We start from the raw sequence: 27,085 nt of genomic DNA, 5'->3' as shown, positions 1-27,085 counted from the left end.
CCCTGTCCTCCAAAAATTTCTCAACATTCTGTTCTCTTATAAAGAGGCTACGAATTCCATGGGGTGTGTGTGTGTGTGTGGGAACTGTGTCTAATTCTTTTTGTGCCCCCGGCAGCGGCCAGCATGCCCTGAGTCAGCTTGTCGGAATCCATTCACTGTCTCTGCAAGTGTCGATGGGGCACTGCCCATGTGGCAGGCACAGCCGTGGCCCTGGGACATGTGGGGATTAAGACATGCGGGGCGTGGCTGTCACGGAGCTCACACGCGGGATGGTTGGAGCTTTGCGTGGACAACTCCCAAGCTGCATCTGCGCTCACATTTCCACCTTCCTTTCCTATCCCAGCCCCAGCGGGCTAGCTCCACACACGTTAAGGAAATGCCATTTCCCCCCATAAGTCTGACACTCGGCATCCCTGGGGTGGGTGCTGTGAGAATCTCTGTTAGGGGAGGGCTGGGAGGCCACGTGGCCCTGCCTGTTTCCCTCAGGTGGGTCTTCCTCGTGGTGGAGGGCGTGGGTAGTCTTTGGACAAAGGCTGCTGCCTTATACCGCAGGGAGCTGCTTCTCAGCCTAGAGCCTGGTCCGTCCATCCACCCCTTTACATCAAACCCATTTCACGAGCAAATATGTCCAGACATCCAGGGAGTGAGACTGTCATGTTGAAAACCTGTTTGGCGGCATCTACTGAAGCTGACCATACACATAACCCCCTGATCAGAAACTCCACGCTCGTACGTCAGCGTGTACATGTGGGCACCAAGGGACACGTGCAGGAGGTTTACAGCAGTGCTGTTTGTAACAGTCAAAAGCAGGAAACATGTGCTACAGTCCTGACCAGCACCTGGAGATCTTCACGCAGCATGTGAAAGGGCACAGACGGCACAGAGGGAGACCCAGGTCCACACACCCCACGTCACAGCTCCCGGAGATCCAGAGCCCGTTAGTGCAGTGGTGGGCAAACCCACCGTGTCCTAGCTCGGCACTTCTGTCTCTCTCTTGCTGCGGGGGAATGGCTGATTGAGATTTGGTGAGATCCCCCCAGGATGCGGTGCTGTTTGCCGGGAATATTTCACCCAGTCCTAAGAGCCATCAGTCAGGGCTGGACGCTGAGGGATTCCTCCCGCCCGCCCCTCACTGCCGCCCACGGTGACCTGCTCGGCGGATCCTGGTGTGTGAGCTCATCCGTCACCCATCCGTCTGAGGGTGGGAGGCCACAACTAGGCGTGTGTACTCTTCTGCTGGGAGGGTCTCCTTGGGAAAAGGGATTTATTTAACCCATGCTGACTCTCACTCGGCAGTGTTGTCCCCTGTGGCCCACATCAGCAAGGAAGACGACATACTGTCTCTACTGACCTTGTTTTCCTTGTTTCTTAGGCGGTGCAAGACTTGGGTTGGGAGGCTGGGTGCTATTTATTGGGTACCTCAGAGACTCCAACACAACTCTAGGAGATGGGCATTACTCTTAGTTTATAGCTGGAGAAACTGAGCTCGGAGGGGTTGGATAATGTACCCAGGGAGTAAGAGGCGGGGCTTGTACATACAGACGGTGGACTATTCCTCAGCCATAAAAAGGAATGAAATGATGCCGATTGCAGCACCATGGATGGACCTAGAGATGATCGTACTGAGTCAGAGAAAGACAAATATATGACATCACTTACATGTGGAATCTAAAAAAATGATACAAATGAACTTATTTACAAAATAGAAACAGACTCACAGAAAACGAACCAAAGGTTACCAAAGGGGAAAGGCAGGGTGGGGGGGATAAATTAGGAGTTTGGGATTGACATGTACACACTACTATATATAAAATAGATAATCAACAAGGACCTACTGTGTACTACAGGGAACTGCTCAATACTCTGTAATAACCTATATGGGAAAAGAATCTGGAAAAGAATCGATATACGTATATGCATAACTGACTCACTTTGCTGCGCACCTGAAACAAACACAACATTGTACATTAACTATACTCCAGTGTAAAACAAAAATTAAATAAAGAAAAAAAGAGAGAGAGGCTGAGCTTGGACTTGAACCCAGGAGACTGTCTAACCCAAACCCGCTGTTGCTGCAACAGACACAGACACAGAAGAGACTGCGTCTCCGCAGCTCAGCCACAGCAGCAGGGGAGGAGAGTGGCCTTGCTCCTCCTTTCCTCCCTGGGCCTCTCAGGGGTGCAGCCCTGGACAGCTAGACTCTTCATGTCTGGACAAGAGGGCAACCTCCCTCTGCCTCCTACCTCGGTCCTGTCATCAGAGTTCCCGTTCCCTGCTTCTTCTGCGGGACTGACACTGGGACCAAGTTCCCTTTTTACTGGGGAAATTACCTACTAAAAAACGTGAACTAACTTCCTGCAGGCCCCATATTTCAATAAAACACAGCATTAGTCAGTGTTCCAAACTGCAAGTTACAGAAACGAACTCAAGCCAGCTTGAGCAAGTGGGCCGTTGGTGTGCTGGATCCCGGGCTCTCCTGTGGCTGACTCTCCCAGGTAACTTATCCCCTTAGCCATTTACACACGTCTTCACTACGGTGCTAAATGTACTGTAATTAAGGGAAGGCTCCACATCTGGTCCATCTCTACATCCTCTAGGGCTTCTGACACAGTTTCTAAATGAAGGATAAAGCGGCTACCAGTTACTCCTGGCTCACTTGGTCGCAAACACAGTAGGAGAACTTTACGTGCCTTATGTGTTTACAATCCTGACAGCAACCCTGCAAGTCCGGGATGTGACCAGCTCCATTTCATAGATGAGGAGACAGAAGTTTAGAGATGCCGTCAGGAAGAGGAAGAGCTGGAGGATGAAGGAAGGAACGACTTTCTGGGGTGTCTGTAGCTTGGGCGACCTTGAGGCCCTGTCCTTACTTTCTCCATAGGAAGCCGATGAAGAACCAGGATTCGCCCCCTGTCCCAGAGAACACTCACCGGTGTGCTGCCTCCCTCTTTCTTTCCTTTTTTTGGCCACGCCACGCGGCTTGTGGGATCTCAGTTCCCTGACCAGGGATTGAACCTGGGCCCTGCAGTGAAAGCACAGAGCCCTGACCACTGGACCGCCAGGGAAGCCCCCCTGCCCCCTAACTGATACGCTCTCCACCCTCCTGCACCGACTCTTCACTCTCCCCTGAGGCTCATTCCAGCCCCAGGATCCCTGTGAGTCTCTCTGGCCCAGGCTGCTCTCTTGCTCTTGTGGCCTGGCCAGCACTTGGTTGTTTTCTGGTTGGTCTCCACGTGTTGGGCTGCCCAACAATGACGTCAGATTCTCGGGGGCAGGGACCCCTGGCCCACATGTGCCTCCACCCCAAGCTGCTTGCTCTGCCTTGAGTACATTCAGAACTTTCTTTTGAACCCTGTGCCTGTTGGGAAGACATGTGAGGGAACACTTATTGCTGGGTGAGCAAGAGCTAGATGTCCCCTTTCTTTTTCAGCTGGGTCCAAATTCTGCTTTAGGAATCGCAGAAGCCAGCAGAAGCCAGGGAGAAAAAGTTTTTAGCTCAGAAGCAGCTGGAAACACACTTGTTGGGTCAGACACGGGACTGGTGGCTGGTGAGGATTCTGAGGGGCCAAGGGCCCCCCTCCCCCTCCGCCCCCCAGCCCATCCATGAGTTCCCTGTGCCTTTGCAGAGGGCCAGCTGGCTCCACTGTCCAGTTAATCCCAAATTCATATTCTTATGGACCATGGGCTGGGCTGAATGTTCTGGCCAACCCCAGACAGCACCAAAGTTCCACATGAAGCTGGGGACGGATCCTGAAGATTTCTTGCTGAATTGTGCCAAAAACTAGCATTCAGGGACTTCCCTGGCGGTCCAGTGGTGGGGACTCAGCGCTTTCACTGCCGGGGCCCGGGTTCAATCCCTGGTCAGGGAACTAAGATCCCGCAAGTCCAGTGGTGTGGCCAAAGGAAAAACAAAAACCAAACCAAACCAAACCCCTAGCTTTCAGATGGTCTCGAGGATGGTTTCCTTCCTTTTGATTAATGGCAAGCTTTTAGAGCTAGAAAGGTCATTAGGGGTCTGGCCAGTGCTGACCCCCTCAAACACAAATGCAACAGCATCCCCAGGTCTTGGGCTGTCCTGCCCCGTGGCTTTTTTTTTTTCTTCCCTCCCACCATCTGCATTCCTCCCATCACACCATATTCCTGTCTTCCGATTTTATTTTTTTAAAGAATTGTTTTAGTTATTTTTGCAGCCTGAGTTATGGATATATCGTTTCACCTCTTTGAACCAGCTTCTGTTTGTAGAGTCCCATTAGGAAGTGTAAGGCTGTGTTTTTAAAGTGAAAATACATGTTAAAATTTGGCAAATTAATAATCCTAAATATGTTACCTGTTTGAAGTGTGAGTGGAAGAGTCTATTTGGCAAATCTTGATAAGACTCTTAGCATTAATGTTGGAGTCCTTCACCATATATCCTATATGTGCTTCGTATACCACACATATGCACCTAAATGAAATACTCCTTTAAAAACTAAGAGCCAGTTATACTGTTATTGAACTGTCTCTGTATTCAAGACAGATGAAGTCACATGAATCCACTTAGTAACGGATGGGAAGTTCTACTGAAATCTTTTAACCATGTTTAGCTGGCATTTAGGTGATACCCTCTGTAACTTTCTGGCTGGTGAGAGGGAAGCGTTTCTATTTCGTACTACTGAACTTCCTATGAAAGCTCATCACTTTAGTAGGAAAAGGATGCACGTCATTTACAGGAAGCCCTTTTCCTGCCGAGCCTAGACCCCTGGAAGTCCAGCTCCTCTGGAAGGGGCATCCAGCACGTCCAATGACTGACATGGCCCTTGGGTCAGCACAGGGATGTTGAGTCTGAGAACAAGCTCAATTCCAGCTCCACTGGTGTCAACGCTTGCTCGTGGTCTAATTTCAGGACAACAAGGCACCGACGTCCTTTGCTGTCACTCTTATGGTGTCAGTGGTCCCTCCAGGTAGAGACACAGACAGATTCATCTCAGAGTTCTCCTCTGGGTCTCTCTTGAGGGTCTTTGGACTTAAAGCTTTGCCCTTGAGCAAAAGCAAGAGCATCCATCTTACTCCCCAAACAGATTTCAGCACGAGAAGCCGTTTTCATGGAAGGTTCCCTGAAGGACTAATAAGGCTGCAGACAGACTGAAAAGGGAAAATCCTATTTATTCTCAGGGGTGAGGTGAACCATTGTCCATAGAGATTCTGGGCCAATGGTCAGAGAAAAGGCCTGCTTTCTCCACCAAGTTCCAGCTTTGTGCCAGATCCTCTTGTAACAAAGCAAACATGAGATGAGCTCCCGGGATGCACGGAGCACAAGTCCTTGTGGGCTGTTCCCTTTGTTTGTAAGAAGGAGCATCAGCACAGGGTCCCGCCTTTGTCTGCTGACCTCACTAGCTGTGTCCGTGCCCATGACCCAGATGGCGTGGCTGCTTCCCATGGCTTCTGAGTCACGCAATGACCACCGTCATGAGGCCACTGCACAATTTAACAGGCAGAACTTTTAAAATGTTCTCCAAACCATCCCCGTGGTTGTCCGCAATCAAGATTTGGTCATCTGGGTTCTGACCATATTTATCAAGGCACTTTGTGTCCATGACCGTGGTTGGGTCCAGAAGACACCGTCCCAAGCTCAGAGAACATTATCCTTGGTGTAGGAAATGCTTTCTCCTTCTGCTTTTTGAGTGCTTGTCATTTATTCAGCTGTTGCTACAAGTGTAGCCTGGCCTCAATACCTGAGCTATCCTTTCATCTAGAAAGCAGGCAACAGTTTGCATGAAGTCCCTCATAAAAAAGCAGCCCCTTCTGTTCTAAAATGTACTTGTGTACTTTCTGTATACTTGTCGAGGTTTTACTGTGCGTTTTAGTTTCATTCTTGGAAGCACATTCTCAGAACATGTCGACCAACTTTCCTCAGCCCTTTGTTTTTTTAACCTCGTGTCACCTTTTGCTAAATATGGAAAAATTTCCCCTACTCGTCCTGTTCCCAATGATGATATATATCTATAGGCTTTAACCTATAGAAGGAGAATATCTGTTCTTCAGAGAGCTAAGGGGAAAGTCTCTTTATAAGGGTCTTTCAAGCTGCTTTATTCCAGTGGATTAAAAAAAAATAAAACGAATCTATAGAAATGATACTTTCAACATTCGGAGGTAAAAGACACATTTGTAGATGCTAGTCTTGCTGTTTGAACGTGAAGTTGATTGGACCTAGTAGGAAGAGAAAGCGTCAGACAGTGCCCCCTCCTGTTCTGTCTCGGGTGGTGGCCTACGTCTGCTCAGCCACCCTGGCCCCAAACCTGGGGCTCCTCCTGGATGCCCCTTACGCCCCTGTACACCTCACATCCACCCAGTCGGTAGTCCTGTTGACTCTATTTTCTTTTCTTTCTGTTTTTTGGTCCTGTTTTGTTCTTAATGTACCCCCCGGTGGGGTCCAGTATTTAGCAAGCCCCTGTGTCTGTAAGACACGAGACACCTGTGCCCTGAAGATACTCCTGGAAATGGCCCTGCACAGGAGACCCACAGTTTTGGCTGAGGTTGCCTGCCTACTCTTCAAAGTTTGCTCTGTGGCCCTGAGTAAGTAATAAATTAAGGTTTTCTACTAGTTCTCTGTATTAGTTTGTCACTGCTTCATAACAAACCGCCCCAAAGCTCAGTGCCTTAGACAACAGTTGATTATTTATCACAGAGCTAAGGGGTGGCTAAAGCCAACTGACCTAAGCTAGACCGGCCTGGGGGGCTCTGCAGGGCGTCGCTGCCCCATGCGTCTCCTGCCCCCTGAGAGGAGCACCCTGGCCAAGGCAAGTTCTTCTCAGGGTGACGCTGTTTCCAACGTCACTGGCCGAGGTGAAGCCACCACCACCTCTTGCCTGGATTACAAGTGTTCAATCTGACCCCCCCTTTTCTCCCACCAAAAGTTGGCCTCCCTGCACACCCCCAATCTATTCCCGCTATAGCAATGTGACCTTTTAAAAACACAGACAAGATCCTGCTTAAAAACCCCACTAGCTTCTTGCAGGCCTCGGGTCCCCGCCTCCCGACCCAGCCTCGCCACCAGCCATCCTGGGCTTCCTTGCGCTCCTCCGGTTGCACCGTTTTTCCCGATTCAGGGCTTCGCATGCGCTGCCCCTCCCGCCTGGAGAGCTCCTCTCCCTGCCCTCTGCCCCGCCCACCTGCCTCTCGTTTCATCTGAAAGCCCCCTTCATGGGGAGGCCTCCCCTGACCCTCACCGTCCCCTCCTGCAGCACCTGTTTCCCCACCTGTCGCACTCGGCAGACCCGCCCTTTTCTCATGTAACCCTCTTGCGAGGCTGCAGGCTCTGAAGGCAGGGCCGGGGCTTGGTCGCTGCTGTGTCCCCGGCTCCTGGCACCAGCTGACTCCCAGCCAACACTGAACAGATGAGGAGATGAGCGACGGGGGGTGGGAGAGGGCTGGGCCTGCGCATGACCGACTGGAGATGCTGCTCAGGGTCTGTTTTCACACCTGTGGGCCCGGGGGTTGAGCTCGGTGAGCTCCAGTGTCTGCTTGTCCGAGGTTTGTCATCTTTGCGGCTCCTTCCAGCCTGTTGCCTTTGCTCCTGGATGTTGGGTGGCACATTTGCTGTGCCCAGGGACTTGAGATGTTGGGTGAGGCTGGGGATGGAGGGACGGAGGTGACAGCTGCTTGGTGGCAGCAGGTAGAGGTAAAGCGAGCTATGCCAGCTCCATCTGGAGAACGAAAGCCATGTGCTTGGTCTCCCAGCATCGAAGCATTACAGCCAGACCAAGCACGTGTTACCTCTGAAGGTCTAGAAACCAGCACGCTTGGTTCCTGTCTCAGGAGAAGTCGACTTATACTGTGGTATTTCCTATTTTCTCGGCGCTGACACTGGAAACCATCCTCAGCCGGAATCCCGGCTTTAGGACAGCCACACATTCCGGAGGCTGGAGGCGGGCCGGGACGGAGGGTGCGTCCTCCCATCAGTGTCCTCACCCCAAGGCCTCAGGTGGGGCCTCGTCGAGCAAATGGAGTGCTTTCCACAAGCGGCCCTCCCCACAGGGACATCACCTTGGGTCCTCTGAACCGGGGGACACCCAGTGCGAGGTGCTTGCCTGCCGTACCTGCCCCGGCAAGTTGAGGGATCTGTTTGTGGCTTTGTCACAGAATTCTCCTTCAGGCCTTTCCAAATTCCAAATGCACAGTTAATTTTATCTGAGTTGCAAAAGTTAGCTCTGTTTATTAAGGCTTGGGGCATGTTCAGACCCATCCGTCCGCTTTAATTAACATAAGAGCCACCCGCTGTTGAAGGCCTGCAGGACAGAGTTCCGTCTGCTTGCTCCACTGTCTCTGTGACTAAGACCTGGGGGGAAGTCTCCTGTGGAGCTGCTATCCTGCTGGCAATTCCAGCAGAATTGCTGGGGAGAGGTTCAACTCTGGACTTAGATTTCCAAGTAGCAGCTGCTTTAATTGATTAAGTGTAAATCAGAGGTGACTTCCGCTGGCTGGCACAGTGGTCGGATGTAGTTGTTTCTGAGTGACCACACACCTGCCTGGTGCAGAGGGGAACGTGCCCCAGAGCCACACCCCCGGCTGAGATGCTGCCCCATGACAGTCAGCTGAGGGGGGCGCACACTCCCATTCCCTTCACTGTCTCCCTTCATTCTCACACCTCGGCCCTAAGATGTGGAAGGATCTGGGTTTATAGGGGTAACAGATCTGGGACCAACCAAGGGTTGGTCTCACAGGCACACAAGACTTTATCCACGGGTTAAAGCATCCTGAAATCACACATTATACTGCCAAACAGAATGACTACACGTTTAACCTATGTGGAAGGCACCATCACAACAATATCCCCGATCCATAGATAAGGTGAGCAGTCACAGTCTTTAACACGGGAGTGAGGACATGGACCCGGACCACTCACGCTTGGCTCACATGACTGTGAGAATTAAAATGACGCAGGGAGCGGTTCAGTGGCAGGTCGGTGATAGTCAAAGCTATCTTAGGACCTGTAACTATTTATATGAGCCTGTTCCAAACCCAGACATGTGAGTAATGAATTCACTCAGTACTGTTTATGGAGGTAAGCCAAGAAATCTCCCAGTGTCCAGGTCCCTCATAAAATTCCCAGAAGTCAAGTAAGTTACTTACTACCTTATTTCCCTGTTTTTAACTGATGTGTTTCCAAGGATAAATGCATACAAATACTGTTTTCACCTGTAACATCCGCAAAGGGCAGAGTTTCCCGAACTGGCTCAACATCAGAAAGACCAGGAGAGCTTTAAAATGTATTTATAAATCACTGTGCCCCACCTCTCCCTTATCAAGTCAGAGTCTGAAGCACTGAGAAATTCCTTTTTAAAACCCTCTGTCTCCCCAGGTCATTCTGACTCAGTAAGTGAGCTTTGGGATGCATGTCTCAAACCTCGGTGTACACTGGAGTCTCCTGGGGTGTGTCAGACTGAAGATTCTGATTCAGAAGGCTTGGGGGGGGGCTTGAGATTCTGCGCTTCCAGCAAGCTCCCCGGGGGGGCTGACGTCGCCAATCCCGAGACCCCAGTCTGAGCAGCAGGTTGTACGTACCTGTCCCCGGGTGTGCATCCACACACAGGCCACCTCTGCTGTTGCACTGGGCCCAGGGCTGAACTGCAGGGGGCACCCTTTACCGTTTCAGCTCTGCCTTACTCCACGCTGCCCCCACATCTCTACTGGTGCTTGGACTTGCCTTTGCAAAGGGGGGACTCAGCTCAGGGCTGGACCCTCCCTGTTGGTCTCCCCACTGACCTGGCAATCAGCAGGAAACAAAAGGGCATTAATCGTGATGGGTGCGTCCGGTATAGAAGGCCTAGGGACCTTCTCTTTATTGTCAAGGACCAAGAAACAAACTCTGGGAATGCTGTATACAAGTGCTGAGGAGCTACAAGGAGGGGTGGGCTGGAGGAGACGCAGTAGCACACGGCTTTCTCCTGAGGGTCTCCAGCTCTTCATTCTAACACTTGAACCAAGGAGAGGCAGCCACCCTCTGTCACTAAGGCTGCAGGAGAACGGGAACCTCGCTCAGTTCATCAGTTCCTATAGGGCAGGTGGAGTGAGAAGCTCTTTAAAGCTGATGCGGGAGGCCACCTGTGGTCTGCTGGGAGTGCCCTTGCCAAGCAGGATGGATGCTGAACGTGGTCCACGGCTGCCGGTGGTGGCTGGTCCCGGCTCCCTAGGTCCTGGGCTTCTCTGGAGTCTCAATGATGAGCTTGTCAGTTGAATACATTTGGCCAACGTGTACCTGGAGGCAAAGAGAAGACACAGACCAAGAACCATGGGCTCCGTTAGCCGTGAAACTCAGAAGTGCGTTTCTACATTTAGGTGCAGATGTGCACCGTCACCACAGGACGTTGTCCTGGAAACGGCACTGTGGGGCGGAGTGCAGTCACCAGCTTCGTTTCTGCTAATTCCCGGCACTGCCCCACCCCACTTCCCGCACTGTGGGAACAGTGGGAGATTCCCACTCGTTGCTTCTTGCCCGTGGGATGGCCCCGACCGCAGGCTGTCCTGAGCCAGGTGAGACCCAGCCAGACCTGTGCACGGCCGCTCCTCATCCAACAGGATTTCTGGCCTTTGGGACTGTTTCTTCTGCCAGGATGAACTCTCACCGTAAGGCACTAGCGAGCTCTGTCCACGCTGGGGCGGAGGAAGCACAGCTGTACCCCCGCTCTGCCACTCACCTGCCACGCTGTCCACCTCTTCCCTCTGGTCTCAGCATCCTCATCTGTGGGAGGAGGGCCACAGGGCCGCTCCCAGCTGATCTTCACATCCTTTGCTGCTCCAACAGCCTTTGGACCCTCAACCCGGTTGGCACCTACGTGGTACGAGAGCCCTGGGGGCAGCTGGGGAGCCTGCCAGGGGACGTCACTGCGGACACAGAGGTGAGGATGCCTGTGCTGCTGCGGTGGGAGGTGGAACGGGCTTCCTGTCACCTCCTGAGGGGCCGGCTCTCTGTCTCCTGACGTGCCTTACAGCCGGCAGCAGCCGTGAGGGAGGCTGTGAAGCCCACTGTCCCCACCTTGCAGCCTGCCTGGACCACCTGGGTGGTCTGTGCCCAGGGCCTGTGTGAGGTCATGTGCTCATTCAGGTCTGCCTGGGAGCCCTTCAAAGGCAGGGCAGGTGACCCAGGCACGCTGTGGCCCTGGGTCCTGCAGTCCTGCGACCACTGACAAGGGGGCGAGAAAAGGAAGTGGAGAGCAGAGGGCTCTGCAGCAGGGACGATTGCGGGCGTTTGTTGGATGAAAGCCCCGGCAAGCCCTGGACGAGGGGTGGACGGCAGGCACCTCCCGGGCGTTTGTTGGATGAAAGCCCCGGCAAGCCCTGGACGAGGGGCGGACGGCAGGCACCTCCCGGGCATTTGTTGGATGAAAGCCCCGGCAAGCCCTGGACGAGGGGTGGACGGCAGGCACCTCCCGGGCGTTTGTCGGATGAAAGCCCCGGCAAGCCCTGGACGAGGGGTGAAGGACGGCCCAGCCCCGGCAAGCCCTGGACGAGGGGTGAAGGACGGCCCAGCCCCGAAAAGCCCTGGACGAGGGGTGAAGGACGGCCCAGCCCCGGCAAGCCCTGGACGAGGGGTGAAGGACGGCCCAGCCCCGGCAAGCCCTGGACGAGGGGTGAAGGACGGCCCAGCCCCGGCAAGCCCTGGACGAGGGGTGAAGGACGGCCCAGCCCCGGCAAGCCCTGGACGAGGGGTGAAGGACGGCCCAGCCCCGGCAAGCCCTGGACGAGGGGTGGACGGCAGGCACCTCCCGTACTGGGACTGAGCTCGGCGGAGGCTGGAGACCCACCCCTGCCCTCAGGAAGCTCAGAGTCCAGGAGGGAGACGGACAAGGAGGGAGGCAACTGCAACCTGATGGCTGGAACACCAGCAGCCGTCTAGCACTATGAGGGAAGTGGGATACGGGGCCACGCACGGAAGATGAGAGGCAGGAGGGAGGTGCCAGGGTTCTTGATGACCATGGAGCCATCACACCAGCCAACGTACTAGCTTAATGCCAACTTTTCTTTTACATGAGAGAAAAATAAACCGCCACATTTTTAAAGCTACTGTTATTTGGGTTTCTTGCTATATACAACTAAACCAAACCCTAACTCATGTGAATGTATATTGTGAATTTTAAGTGTAGACTATATGACTATTGATAAAAAGGTCACTGCAGACAAGAAGGTGTGCTGTGCCCTAGGGTAAGTGGAAACAGTGACCCTATCACCTGGGAAGGCACCATTAACAGATAGTCTGTGAATTCCTAAAGTTTAAAGAAAACCACACTGGGACTTATAAAGATCTTCTTTTGTCCTACACTATTTGCTTTAGAGTATGTGGCTATTAATATTTTAGCATTTTTTCTGTCTCATCTTTTAATTCACTTATACATTTAAAATGTATGTGTGTATATATAAACAGAATATTTAAATTTGGAATCATAACTCGCTTTTCAAAACTTAACTTTATATCCTTATGTCATTAAATAGTCTTTGAAAGGATATCTTTAGTAACTGATAAAGTGCATGGTAAAGATGCACGGTAATTTATGTAATCATTCTCATATGACGAACACTTGCAGAGTTTCTGCTTAGTCCTGGGATTACCATTCTCATGTATAAACCTTTTATAGCATCTCTGATTTTCTTTTCTTATAAAAGGTTTCTAGAAGTGGAATTACTAGGTAGACAGGTATGAATATTTTTACGGTTCTTGATGGATCTTGCAAAACAACTTCCCAAAAGTGTGCATTTGCTCGACAACTGACACTCCCTTTGCTGTACTGTTTGAAGGTTCGGCAGTGTGTTGATCGCGTCCCAGAACAAACACGTGTCTTCCCACCCAACTCACTGTGGACACCATGGGCGCCCACGGCCACCATCTCGATGGCTCTCCTGTGTGACCCCCCTAACAGAGGCCCTACCAGCACAGTCAACGCAGCATTTGTTTCTCATAGTCGGCGATCTAAAGGGTGGAACCTTTGGGGGGCAGGTGCACTTGCAAGAAACGCAGTTGTATGAGGTGACCTGGTCCCAGTCAGCTCCACGAAAGGCTCCAGAGAAAGCTGCACTGGGGTGATCTAAAGAGCTCAAGTTTTAGGAAACTTTTAAGTCAAAACAAACCTTCAAATGTAGAGTCCACTTTGACTGAAGTATGAATTAGATTTTAAAAATTCCACTCAGAAACAACACTTTTATGGCCTTTGGGGGAAAAACTGAATGAAAACAGATCTTAATGGTGTTAAGAGAGCACAGAGATGAACATGTTTCTATCTGTCCAGGCCCCCTGGTCTGCTGTGCACACTCCTCGGACGGCCGGCACCTCTTGGGGATCATGAGCTTCTCACTGACGCCGGGAGACCTTGGTCTCCCAATCCGTCTGTCCCTCAGGCTCATGCGGATCCACACCCACCACGCAGAAGCCCACCCACCCTTTGAGTCGACCGCTGAAGCTTCCCTGGGTCCCCTCTGTGGAAGGGGCTGTCTCTCTCCTGGGAACACTGACTGCAATGCCTGCGCCACCCGGGGGGCACTCACGTGGCCTTGTCCTGTCACGACTGGTGTGCCTGTGTCAGCTCCTCGGCATGAAGAGTGGCTGAGGGGGAGGAAGCAGGGGCTCGAGCTCCGTTTGGCTCGGCTGCCTTCCCAGCAGAGCCCAGGACAGCGCCAGGCACGCAGGCCTGCTCAGTGAGGACACGACGACTAACAACACCGGTGTCTGGTACCCCTGGTTATAAGGCTCTACGTGTCCACTAGCTCTAAAATCTGGTAAGTGATTATGACGTGCTTTGGTGCAAGAGCTACTGGTGGAAATACAGAATTGATAAAGGCAAGTCAATAAAAGTAGCAACAGGGCCACTTACTGTAACAAGAATGTTCACTCACCATTAAGCAAAATCACATGATTTAAATTTGGCTCAGCAGGGGGTTTAAAGCTATACTCCAGGGCTATAAGGGATTAACCCAGAGCAATAACAGAAGGGCTAAGGGAAATATTCCATTCACACAGGGAGTAACTATTAAAGTTTTCTCCACAAGGGCTGTCCAGATGAGGCCATAAACGTTGGTGTAACAGTTCTGTCACACTTATTTGGGCTGTAAAATGTGTCAGCTCACATTGGGTGGGGGCAGCCTGCAGCGCTAATGACGGAGCAAGTGGCTCCAGCTGCAGGTGAGGGGAAGTGGTCAGGAGGCGAGCAAGTGCAATTTACAGCCCCTCCAGGACCACGAGCTGACTTCCAGCCCACGTCAGACTATTGCCACGCACAAATGGGTCATTAGAGCCAATCACACTTTTGCTCTATAAACCTTGGGAGATGGCATTAGACTTCATTAGAAAAACACACAAATGACTCAACCGCAAGTAGGTGGGATGACTGGATGGCCCTGAAACACGTATGAGCTCTGGGACTCATCAGACCAATAACCTGCTGGGGAGGAAGGAGCACGATCCAGGGAATGAAACGTAGTCCAGGGTCTCAGGTCCTCACTGCTTTCTCCTCTGAAGCCAGGAGCGTCTCCCATGCAACACATCTCAACCTGGCTTAGACTTGGAGCGGCGGAGCTCAGTGTGGGCGGTGGGGAGGCTGCCTGGGCATCTGATGCTCACTGCCTATGTCACGGGGCTGTTGTGAGAATCACACGACTGGACTTGAAGAAAAGGTATCGACTGCCCCAGACACTTCCTAGGCCCAAATCTATCAGATGCCTTCATGCTGTTGGGAGGATTAAATAAGAACAGCATGCGAGGTGGGGGGCTTCCCTGGTGGTCCAGTGGTTAAGAATCCGCCTGCCAATGCAGGGGACACGGGCTCGAGCCCTGGTCCAGGAAGATCCCACACGCCGTGGAGCAACTAAGCCATGACTACTGAGCCTGAGCTCTAGAGCCTTCGAGCCACAACTACTGAAGCCCACGCGCCTGGAGCCTGTGCTCCGTAACAAGAGAAGCCACCGCAGTGAGAAGCCCGCGCACTGCAACGAAGAGTAGCCCCCGCTCGCTGCAACTAGAGAAAGCCCGCGCACAGCAACCAAGACCCAATACAGCCAAAAAAAAAAAAAAAAAAGAAAAAAAAAACGTACTTGATTCTTTTGCTCTCACAACGAACTTACGAGGACAATATAACACTATCACCATCGATTTAAAGGCTTTTATAGGCAAACTCTACCTTTGGTGTTTAATTTCTGTACTTGGAAGGCCTGTAATTGTTCAAATGGACATGCCCTTCCATTTCGCAGTGGATCACACTGAAAATATGAGAAAAGACAGCAGCAACTGTCACACACAAAAAACCAACATGCCTAGATATAACCTTAATAAGAAACGTGTGTGATTTTTAGAGAGAAGACTACACAACTTAGAAATATAAAATAAGTTTGAATAAAATGACACACCATGTTCACGGAGAGACTGAGTCATACAAAAATGCCAAACTTTTGCCAAATTATATTTAACACAATGATATTAAAAATCCCAACAGGATTTTTTTTGAATTACTTGAGAAAATGAAATGTTTATTTGACTGAATATGAAGTCAAGAATAAAAAAGAACATTTTGAAAAGGAGGACATTAAAGCATTTTGGGGATTCAGTTAAAAGAGAGAAATGAACAGAACAGGAGAGAGTTAGAAAACAGACCCTGTTATCCAGAAGTAGTATTTTATTCACAAAATCATACTCATGGGGGTTTGGGGCTTACTGAGGTGGCTGCAGCAACTGGAACATTTCTTTGAAGTCTCCTAGTGATTTTCATGTAACTGGTGTATTCTGCTCTACACTGTGTTTACGCTCATTTTATTTTATTTTATTTTACTATTATTATTATTTTTGCAGTACGTGGGCCTCTCCCGTTGCGGAGCACAGGCTCCGGACGCACAGGCTCAGCGGTCATGGTTCACGGGCCCAGCCGCTCCGCGGCATGTGGGATCTTCCAAGACCAGGGCACAAACCCGTGTCCTCTGCATCGGCAGGCGGACTCTCAACCACTGCGCTACCAGGGAAGCCCTATGCTCATTTTAATATAAAAATGTTTCCCACGTTGTCAAGTAGCTCAGGCTCTTCACGAAGATGCACTGTAACTGTCCTGTGCCTTTGAGTGCCTCCTGACACACCCAGCTTGTGAGGCATGTTTTAATGGTATCCCACCTTCCTAGGCTAGCTACACTTGATCGGGGCTTTGGAAGCCTCCCCCCGCAATCTTTATGCCACCAAGATAATGAATCTTTGTCAGCCTGCAGGTTCTGCCGACTGCCTGCCTGTGCCGTGAAGGTGAGCAGGGTCGTCTGTCTGTGGCCCCTATACCCCCCTCTGTTTCATAACAACGTCAGACAGCTTTCCGCGCTGCCTGCAATTCCCACAGTAATTCTCTCCAGCGAGATCCCAGCGCGAGAGTCACTGTCACAGCCTTAGTCAAGTCACTTGCCCTAACAAACACTTTTCAAATAAGCCATTTTTATCATACTTCATGCTTCCTAATAATTTTTAAAGAGCAAAATGAAAGAGATTCCTGAACTTATATATAATTTTCCCCAGCCTTTTCTGTTTAGCAACAAGAGATATTATGAAACCAAAACTTAAGAATATCGGTTGCATGGTCTTCCTCTAAAAACGCTCTTGAGGAAACTGTTTTCTTTGTAGAATTCAGTAGCCAGAGCTGTTTTTCAAAATGCTTACATATAGTAACATAACTTTGCTACTTGTAATTTTGCTATGGTCTTGTGCAATGGGAGAACACCTGAAGCACTCAAACTAGATGTGTGAAAATTCAGCTGACAACTAGAAAGGTCAGTTCAGAGAACCCAGGGAAGAGTCTCTGTGCTCCCCACAACCCCCTTCCACTCTGCTCTGTGAGCCTTGAAGTTCAGACACTGGCTATGCCTATCGTGGAGGGCGGTGGCGAGCAGCTGACCTCTGATTTCCTCTGTGATGCTCCTGGCAGAGTGATGCACAAATTCATGTCTCTTCCCTAAATCCCATGTTCCGTTTAATAGCTACTGTGTTTCGCCCCTGCTTGTTGGGACAAGAGAGAATGCAGGTGCAAGCGTGTACACTCTCACTGGCGTGGCCACACGTCCGGTTCACACAGAGGGTCCCAGCCTGATTGCTAACGGGGTCTCTTTCACCTCAAGGGGCCCGGTTTGGATGACGAATTACACGGTTGCCCTCTTGTCCACTGTTGTCAGATTTCTAGGCCATTCTGTTGTTTTTCTGCATGGCTGATGTTCAGTTACAAGAAAACAGCAGGCTATAAATGTGATGGCTCCTTTCTTTCGTTTTCCAGGCCATGAGAGTAAAGGAAATCAGACCATTTTAACGGGTCTCAGAGAACTGTGGCTGCAAAGGAGCCTGAAGTGGAGGGCAGCCGGCAGGGGTCCCCTCTGCAGGAACAGACACGCACGTAAGGCAGCGGGTCCCAACAAGGATGAGGCCCAGAACCACAGGGCCAGCTTTCCAGGACACACGCAGCCTGGGCCACTCTTGAGTTTCTCAGGACGGACATGGGGTGAGGGTGCGGTCACCTCTCCCCTGCTGCTGACTGGCTCCCCTGAGCGAGCCGGAGTGCTGATCTAAGGGGCTTCATCATTATTATTCTAAAATTATGGTCAGATTTTTTCCCCCAGTGAGTGAATATGACCCCCCAAACCAAACAAAACCCAGGGTTGATATCTCCCCACCAGGTGCACTTTGGGACCAGCCCTTCCAGAAGGTGAAGCAAAGGCTGTGAGACCAGGTGGGGGAGGAAGCGTCCCCGCAGCCCACAGTGTCGCTCTAAACGCCACACTGTCAGCGAGGGCCAGGGTTGTGTCCTCCGTCCCCTCCGCACCTGCTCTCTGCAGGGGCTGGGCACTGCTCGGGGTGAAGCAGGAGACGGGTGCTGGCCGTCCCCCTCCACACTCACACTCGCTGGCCACCAGGGGACACCAGAGACAGTCTGCTGGCCAGTGGCCTGCAGTCCCCCGGCGTGGGTGGGGAAGCTCTGCAGGCGAAAGCCACCCAACGGCAGGTCAGCACCAGCAACTCGGTCACCAAGCCCTTCTTGGAAGCAGGCAGAGCCCAGGGCCCGAGCGTCAGGTCAGAGTGAAAGTGGCACTTCCCCGGGACGGCGACAACGAGAGCCCCGGCAAACTGCCAGAGACAAGTCCGTCAGAGGTCACGCTGCTGCCTGGCTCGGGGCCCCTCAGCCCTGCATGTGGGCCTCAGGCCACCACAGCCGGCGGCCAGGCCAGGACCCCCATGCGCGAAGTCGGGGGCAAACAACAGAAAGAAACAAATGAGGAACCACAGTCCGTGCGTTCTCCTGCAACCTGCTTTTCAAGCTCAGCATCTTTCCGTGTCAGGACGCACAGACCTCCTTCTTTCTTTCCAACAGCTGCCTTGTTTTCCTTTGCTCCCAGCCCCGCCGGGACCTGCTGGGTAATAGGCAGGGACACTGGAACAGACGGTCAGCAACGGCCTCACTTTCCCAGGGCTTGGGAGCTTCCTTAAACAACACTGGGGCCGACACACCCCAGCCCATCTGATTAACTGGGCTCCCTTTTGTCTTCCTCACTCCGAAGTTAGGTTGAAAGAGCAGCCCAGTGGACACCGAGAGACAAACACCGTCATGAACCAAAGGGCCCGGCAGACTCGCAGAGGGAGCCGTGGGCCCAGATGCTAAGAAGCTATGCCAGACTGGGCCCCAACCCAGCACACATGCCCCCGTCCATCCCCAGCCCTGAGAAGCCCACGAGCTCCTGGAAGCCCCCGAGGAGCTGGTCCTGGAAGGTGGGAGGGAGTTGGGACAAGGGCCGCCGACAGTGCCAGGCAGTGAAGTCGTGCCCCTGCTCGACGTGCCTCAGTCCCATGTCTCCTAATCCTGACCCCTGGAGAGCCGCTGTCTTCCACAGGCCCCAACTTGGCGGGGTCTAGGAGACACTTAAGTGTATGTGAAGGGACACTTGGGGATTCTCAGAGATGTCTGGAGGAAGGGGACTCCTCGAGGCACAGGGTCCCTGCTGGCCGGGAGACAGGGCAAGGCTGAGATTCAGCTCGTAAGGGCCACACTTGTGAAAATGTTGAACTACTTCCACACTCGGCACCCGACTGCTGCTCCGACCCTCCCTCTGCCACCCGGTCTGCCTCTTCCAGGAGGCCTGGGCCTTGCGCTGGGGTCCCCATCTGGCTTGGTGGACTACTTTCCAGCTCCAGCTTGGCCAGCTTTCATTCTGATGGGCCAATGCCTATGCTGCCCTGGTGGGTAAACATCTGACCATCAGCTCTGGGGAGGGGACTCTGGGGTGTAGGTTTGGGCTGTTACTGAAAAGGGATGCAGAGTTTTCAGCGACAGGCTACTGACCGTGAGGCCCACATCTGCTTTCCTTCCAGTATTCTGCAGAGGGGATGTGAAGACAGCTGGACAGAATGGCCAAATTTCGGGCCATCAGGAAGTTATTCTGGATGAGAGAGAAAGGGAAGGCCAGAGCCAGAGCCTGAAATGATGCCACGGGTCTGACGGGACAGTAAGCTGGGCCTTCGCTTTCCGTGCCAGCCCAGGGCGGCGGCCCCTTGGTATCCTCAGTGCCCACAGGGTCAAGGAGGGGGCGGGGGGCTTTCTCTTAACAATCTCACCTCCCAGGCCCTTGTAGGACATGAGAACTCACCATGCACAGCCTTAGCTCTGTCCCTGGAGCCCGGCTACTGAAGACACTCTCCAATTAGACACCCAGGAAGCAAATAATTGATACCAGAGGGACCCTACTGATCCCCAAACGGAAGCATCAACTTCAACGTCAGGACCGTGGGCTGCTGTGCCCACTACTGGTCTCCACTACGTAACCGACAGTACAGACCTTGGAGACCTACTGCGAGGTGGATGCTGTCCCGGTGGATGAAATAACTGGTCCCCGGATAACCTGCCGTGGGCAGCGGCATCAAGAAGCCAACTGCCAGTTTGACTCCACAACAGGGGAAAGAACCAGGCCTCTGAATCACAAGCTGCAGATGCCCGGCCAGCACTCAGCAGTGGCCAGGCCATGCCGCTCTCCTCCCCTGGGCCGGCTTTCACTTGCCCCAGAGCAGGACAGGCTGCAGCAGTGGGCGACACAGTGCACAGGCCAGATTGCCCGGGCGAGCCTGCACAGGGCCACCTCCACCTACCTCCTTCTGTGCCCCCCTGGCTCCCCGGGGAGGAGGAAGCCCAGAGGAGCTTCTCGCCACTGCGGCAGCCTCCTCCCACCACCTCGGGGAGATGGCGTCGGTGCACACGGCTTTTCTCTGAAGCACACAGACTGTCTCTTTAAACATGCTCACCTTGAACTGCGAAGGGGAATGCGTGGAAATGAATCTTCCTGCCCCAACTTTTTGCCACGGCTGATTTTAAAAAGAGCCTGGGGCAGTTCTGTTCTGTTAAGGCACCTGCAATCCAGCAGACAGGCCTTCTTCAGTGCCACTGCTTTAGAGAACTCGGACTACGGTCATTTTACTAGGAATAGGGCAGCTTCATACTTCTGTGTGTGACACAGTAATAGCTAAACTCTCTCTATCACTTGACGGTTTACACGGTTGTACGCACTCTTATCGGCTCACCTGATTCTTACAAGGTGTGTAGAGCAGGTGGGTGTCGTCCTCATGTCTCTTTCACAGTTAAAGAGATGAGGGTCTAAGAGGTAAAGTTACTTTACCCAACATCACAGGGTTAATATGTAGTACTCTGACTTGAAGCAAATCTCTAAATTCTAATCTTTTCAATCTCAGTTAATTCTATGAATACATGGTAGTTTATAAACCCAGCATGAAAAGGAATAATAATAAAAAACCAGCCATAATCCCACCACCCCAAATCAACTTTATTTTTATTTCTGCGTACAATTTTGTCACGTTTACATTTGAAAAGCTGGAAGACACTGTTCACAAATGATCACGTGCACGTACAGTCTGTGTTCCTAACCTAGAACCCTCATGCCACACACGTGTCCCCACGTGTCCACGCAGCCTGCACAACTGTAAACGGCATGTTTCCATAGCTCTAGGTTCGGTCTCATTTCCAGTAGCTCAGCTGAAAACACGATCAATTCCAGGGTAGGGTTCGTCTACCCGCCCACCCCTTTTCAGGATTTTGGAGAAAAGTGTTTTTCCTGGAAGATATATTACTTTAATGAGTTCACGTGTTTTTTGCCTTTTTTCTCTTTTCCACTTGTTCCTCCCCCCCTTTACTTATGCATCCAACTGGACTAAAAGTATGACCTCAGAAATGTCCATCTCTCACAGATGGGCTGAGATAACGACCCCACTGAGTAACCAGCACGACTGCAGGAAAGAGCAGCTGGCGGACTTTGTCCTGAGGTCAGCGTCCCTGCCCAGGAAGCGCCCCCTGCCCCGCGTCCCAGCCCGGCTCCGCCAGCAGGCTCACAGCCTGGCTCTGCAGGCGCTGCTCAAGCCCAGCGAGGTCCCCGGCGAGGCTCTCCCACAGGCACAAAGGAGCAGACCTGGGATGTGGCCTCGGGGCTCTGGAGAACCCTGCGGTGGGCGTGGCCTTCTGCAGGTCCAGCCCTGGTCCCAGCCACACCCACACGACGCCGCCTTTATTCGGGATGGGTTTGCGCGTCTGTGTCGACGCCAGGCGGAGAGCTCCTGGGAATCAGGGGCTGTGTCCTCTACGTGCCCCTAGCACCCAGCAGGGTGGAGTCAGCTTCCTTACCATCCTCCAGTGAGAGGCTGGAGGCCGGTCCTCATCACGCGTCCTGGGGGATACCTTTTGCGACCCCGCCGATGCGGCGGGCAGAGCCCTGGTGAGGAGGAGACAGGGCCTTGCCCCGCCCAGTCCACCCCACCCAGCTGCTAGAATCATCCCTCTCTGGTCACGTGTGGTTTTCTGCTCGCTCACACTGAATCCTCATCCCCGCCCCGTGCCCAGGAGGGTGCCTCGGTCAATCCCTGCTGAAGAACAACGAATGATGCCAAGAGAAGGAGGTGCCTGCCCAAGGCGCGGGCCCTGCAGAAGGGAAGCGGGAGGCCAGCACTCTGGGAGGTGGTGCTGACTAGCTAGGTTCCCGGCTCCCACCGCAAAAGCATCTGAGTCTGCATTCTCTCTACTGAGAACACGGAGGGAGGGGCTCGGAGCACCTGGAGACCCGAATACGCCACGCTCCCCTCCACTCCCGGCCCCGCCTCCCCGCCCCTGAGACAGTCATGAGTCTTGGAGGCGAGCGGGGCAGCTGGGGTGCCGCAGGGTGAGCTTGTGAGACCCTCCCCCCGAAAAGGACCTGCAGGGGACCATGCAGGGCCTGGAGGCCAGCACTGGGGACTCTGGTAGGGGTGTGGCCGGACGAGGTCAACCTGGCTGACACTGGCCTCTTGTCAGTGAGCTCTGTCAGTCAAGGAGGGGCTGGAGAACAAGGCTGACGCTCTCTGCTCCCGAGTTGGGATTGCATTAGGGGACCTGGGACATGAAGACAGGCAGCTGCTGCCAGCACTATGGCACCAGTCCCTGGGACGAGGGAACACTTCCCTTTTGTCACGTATGGAACTGCAGCCATGCAGGGTAAGCTAACGACCAGACCTGAAGCCCAGTGAGATGACAAAGGAAAATAACAGAACACCTAAGGGAATCTAGGAGCCAGACGGACGAAACCTGACCCAAATGGCCGCCTATAACATAAAGCTGCTGGGAGAGGCAAAGGACCAGCAGTGCACAGTTCGAGCACTTGGACTCAGCAAGAAACAACTGGTTAAGAATGGACTTGTTTATGAAATTTACACATGTAGGGAGATAGGATGTCTTGATGGAAAAACCAGGTATCCTTTTGCAAATAACAGTAAAAAATGTATGCTTCTAATTATCAGCATCAGGCTACAGAAGACAATCATTAACGACATGGAAAAGTAGGATAGAATTCCCAAACTAATAAAAGAGGGGAAAAAGGCATGAATAGCTACTTGATAAAACCAACACAAATAAAGAAGCAAAGAAGAGAAAATAAGTCATGATAAATAACAGAATGAGACGAAAGGAACAAAACCAACTCCATCAGCTGTTACATGAAATGTGAAAGGACTAGCTGGGATTGGTAACAAAACAAGACAAAACTCCCAAAACACAAGCAATAAAGACGGAAAATCGAGGGATGAATAAAGATACACTAGGCATATTCTGGGGAAAAAAATTACCAGTTTATACTAACAGTAGACAAGGTAGAGATGAGTCTAAAAAGCACTAAATTGAATAATGAGCAACATTTACAAAAAGATGTAGCAACAGTTTACAAGATGTAAACTTGTATGCTCTAAATAGACAGTAGCTGAGCATACAAAGCCAAAACTATTAGAAATGAAAGGAGAAATTCATAAAAATAAGATTCTAGGGGGGAACTCTGATATTCTCCTTCCAAAACAGAGCAAAGCCAGTACATTCAAGCACTTGGCCAAAGAAAATCTTAAAAGAGTTTTCATTTCTCACGTTAATTTACTTTTTATTAGATTTTTGATTTAGCTGCCAGAAAGGTGCCCATAACTTTCTCTTAAAGCATATCCCTAATATGTAGTCATTAAGAACGACATTGTACTTTGAGAAGATAAACAAAATTGATAAACCATTAGCCAGACTCATCAAGAAAAAAAGGGAAAAGACTCAAATCAACAGAATTAGAAGTGAAAAAGGAGAAGTAACAAATGACACTGCAGAAATACAAAGGATCATGAGAGATTAGTAAAAGCAACTCTATGCCAATAGAATGGACAACCTGGAAGAAATGGATAAATTCTTAGAAAAGCACAACCTTCCAAGACTGAAACAGGAAGAAATAGAAAACGTAAACACACCAATCACAAGCACTGAACTTGAAAGTGTGATTAAAAATCTTCCAGCAAACAAAAGCCCCGGACCAGATGGCTTCACAGGCGAATTCTAACAAACATTTAGAGACGAGCTAACACCTATCCTTCTCAAACTCTTCCAAAATATAGTAGAGGGAGGAACACTCCCAAACTCATTCTACAAGGCCACCATCACCCTGATACCAAAACCAGACAAGGATGTCACAAAGAAAGAAAACTACAGGCCAACATCACTGATGAACATAGATGCAAAAATCCTCAACAAAATACTAGCAAACAGAATCCAACAGCACATTAAAAGGATCATATACCATGATCAAGTGGGGTTTATCCCAGGAATGCAAGGATTCTTCAATATATGCAAATCAATTAACGTGATACACCATATTAACAAATTGAAGGAAAAAAACCATATGATCATCTCTATAGATGCAGAAAAAGCTTTTGACAAAATTCCCATTCCCACAAAACACCCATTTATGATAAAAATTCTCCAGAAAGTAGGCATAGATGGAACTTACCTCAACATAATAAAGGCCATATATGACAAACCCACAGCCAACATCGTTCCAATGGTGAAAAACAAACCACTTCCACTAATATCAGGAACAAGACAAGGTTGCCCATTATCACCACTATTATTCAACATAGTTTTGGAAGTTTTAGCCACAGCAATCAGAGAAGAAAACAAAATAAAAGGAATCCAAATCGGAAAAGAAGTAAAACTGTCACTGTTTATAGATGACATGATACTATACATAGAGAATCCTAAAGATGCTACCAGAAAGCTACTAGAGCTAATCAATGAATCTGGTAAAGTAGTAGGATACAAAATTAATGCACAGAAATCTCTTGCATTCCTATACGCTACTGATGAAAAACCTGAAAGAGAAATTAAGGAAACCCTCCCGTTTACCAGTGCAACAAAAAGAATAAAATACCTAGGAATAAACCTACCCAAGGGGCTTCCCTGGTGGCACAGTGGTTAAGAATCCACCTGCCAATGCAGGGGACATGGGTTCGAGCCCTGGTCTGGGAAGATCCCACATGCCGCGGAGCAACTAAGCCCGTGCGCCACAACTACTGAGCCTGTGCTCTAGAGCCCACATGCCACAACTACTGAAGCCTGCGCACCTAGAGCCCACGCTCGGCAACAAGAGACATCACTGCAATGAGAAGCCCGCAGACCACAAGGAAGAGTAGCCCCTACTCACCGCAACTAGAGAAAGCCCGCGTGCAGCGACGAAGAACCAACGCAGCCAGCAAAAAAAAAAAATATATATATATATATATATATATATATATATATATATAAAACCTACCTAAGGAGACAAAAGACCTCTATGCAGAAAACTGTAAGACACTGATGAAAGAAATTAAAGATGATACAAACAGATGGAGAGATATACCATGTTCTTGGATGGGAAGAATCAACATTGTGAAAATGACTATACTACCCAAAGCAATCTACAGATGCAATGCAATCCCTATCAAACTACTAAAGGCATTTTTCACAGAACTAGAACAAAAAATTTCACAATTTGTATGGAAACACAAAAGACCCCGAATAGCCAAAGCAATCTTGAGAAAGAAAAAAGGAGCTGCAGCAATCAGGCTCCCCGACTTCAGACTATACTACCAAGCTACAGTAATCAAGACAGTACGGAACTGGCACAAAAACAGAAATATAGATCAATGGAACAGGATAGAAAGCCCAGAGATAAACCCACGCACATATGGTCACCTTATCTTTGATAAAGGGGGCAAGAGTATAAAATGGAGAGAAGACAGCCTCTTCAATAAGTGGTGCTGGGAAAACTGGACAGCTCCATGTAAAAGGGTGAAATTAGAACACTCCCTAACACCATACACAAAAATAAACTCAAAATGGATTAAAGACCTAAATGTAAGACCAGACACTATCAAACTCTTAGAGGAAAACATAGGCAGAAGACTCTATGACATAAGTCACAGCAAGATCCTTTTTGACCCACCTCCTAGAGAAAGGGAAATAAAAACAAAAATAAATAAATGGGACCTAATGAAACTTAAAAGCTTTTGCACAGCAAAGGAAACCATAAACAAGATGAAAAGACAACCCTCAGAATGGGAGAAAATATTTGCAAATGAAGCAACTGACAAAGGATTAATCTCCAAAATATATAAGAAGCTCATGCAGCTCAATATCAAAAAAACAAACAACCCAATCCAAAAATGGGCAGAAGACCTAAACAGACATTTCTCCAAAGAAGATATACAGATTGCCAACAAACACATGAGAGGATGCTCAACATCACTAATCATTAGAGAAATGCAAATCAAAACTACAGTGAGGTATCACCTCACACCGGTCAGAATGGCCATCATCAAAAACTCTACAAACAATAAATGCTGGAGAGGGTGTGGAGAAAAGAGAACCCTCTTGCACTGTTGGTGGGAATGTAAATTGATACAGCCACTATGGAGAACAGTATGGAGGTTCCTTAAAAAGGTAAAAATAGAACTACCATATGGCCCAGCAATCCCACTACTGGGCATATACCCCGAGAAAACCATAACTCAAAAAGCGACATATACCACAATGTTCACTGCAGCACTATTTACAATAGCCAGGACATGGAACAACCCAAGTGTTCATCGATAGATGAACTCAGCCATAAAAAGAAACGAAATCGAGTTATTTGTAGTGAGGTGGATGGACCTAGAGTTTGTCATACAGAGTGAAGTAAGTCAGAAAGAGAAAAACGAATACCGTATGCTAACACATATATATGGAATCTAAAAAAAAAAAAAAAAAAAAAGAAGGTTCTAATGAACCTAGGGGTAGGATAGGAATAAAGATGCAGACGTAGAGAACGGACTTGAGGACACGGGGAGGGGGAAGGGTAAGTTGGGATGAAGTGAGAGAATGGCATGGACATATATACACTACCAAATTGAAAACAGATAGCTAGTGGGAAGCAGCCACATAGCACAGGGAGATCAGCTCCATGCTTTGTGACCATCTAGAGTGGTGGGGTAGGGAGGGTGGGAGGGAGAGGCCAGAGGGAGGGGATATGGGGATATATGTATACGTATAGCTGATTCATTTTCTTATATAGCAGAAACACAACATTGTAAAGCAATGATACTCCAATAAAGTTGTTAAAAAATCAAAAATCAATAAATAAAAAGTCTTAATTGTGCAGTATAAGTTCACAACATCTCAGATGTATTTGTACTCTTAAAAAGTATATATCTTTTTCAGAATTCTGCAATGTCAACTTCTCATAACCAATTCTTATTAAACTCTAAACTAGTAGT

At 50.2% G+C, this 27,085-nt stretch overlaps 1 protein-coding gene across 1 annotated transcript in view; it reads right to left on the bottom strand.

Moving 5' to 3' along the window:
• Nucleotides 1-9,787: 9,787 nt before the first annotated feature.
• LYRM4 (LYR motif containing 4) overlaps nucleotides 9,788-27,085 on the bottom strand; it is a 114,610-nt gene continuing 97,312 nt past the window's right edge. Inside the window, exon 3 of the mRNA XM_079712994.1 lies at nucleotides 9,788-10,234. Coding sequence (XP_079569120.1) covers nucleotides 10,166-10,234 — 69 coding nt within the window. The 3' untranslated portion in view covers nucleotides 9,788-10,165. The remainder of the gene's footprint in view (nucleotides 10,235-27,085) is intronic.

Source organism: Hyperoodon ampullatus (genome assembly GCF_949752795.1).
Source record: "Hyperoodon ampullatus genome assembly, chromosome: 10".
NCBI classification, from domain to species: Eukaryota; Metazoa; Chordata; class Mammalia; order Artiodactyla; family Ziphiidae; genus Hyperoodon; species Hyperoodon ampullatus.
This window is presented reverse-complemented; position numbering and strand designations above follow the sequence as displayed.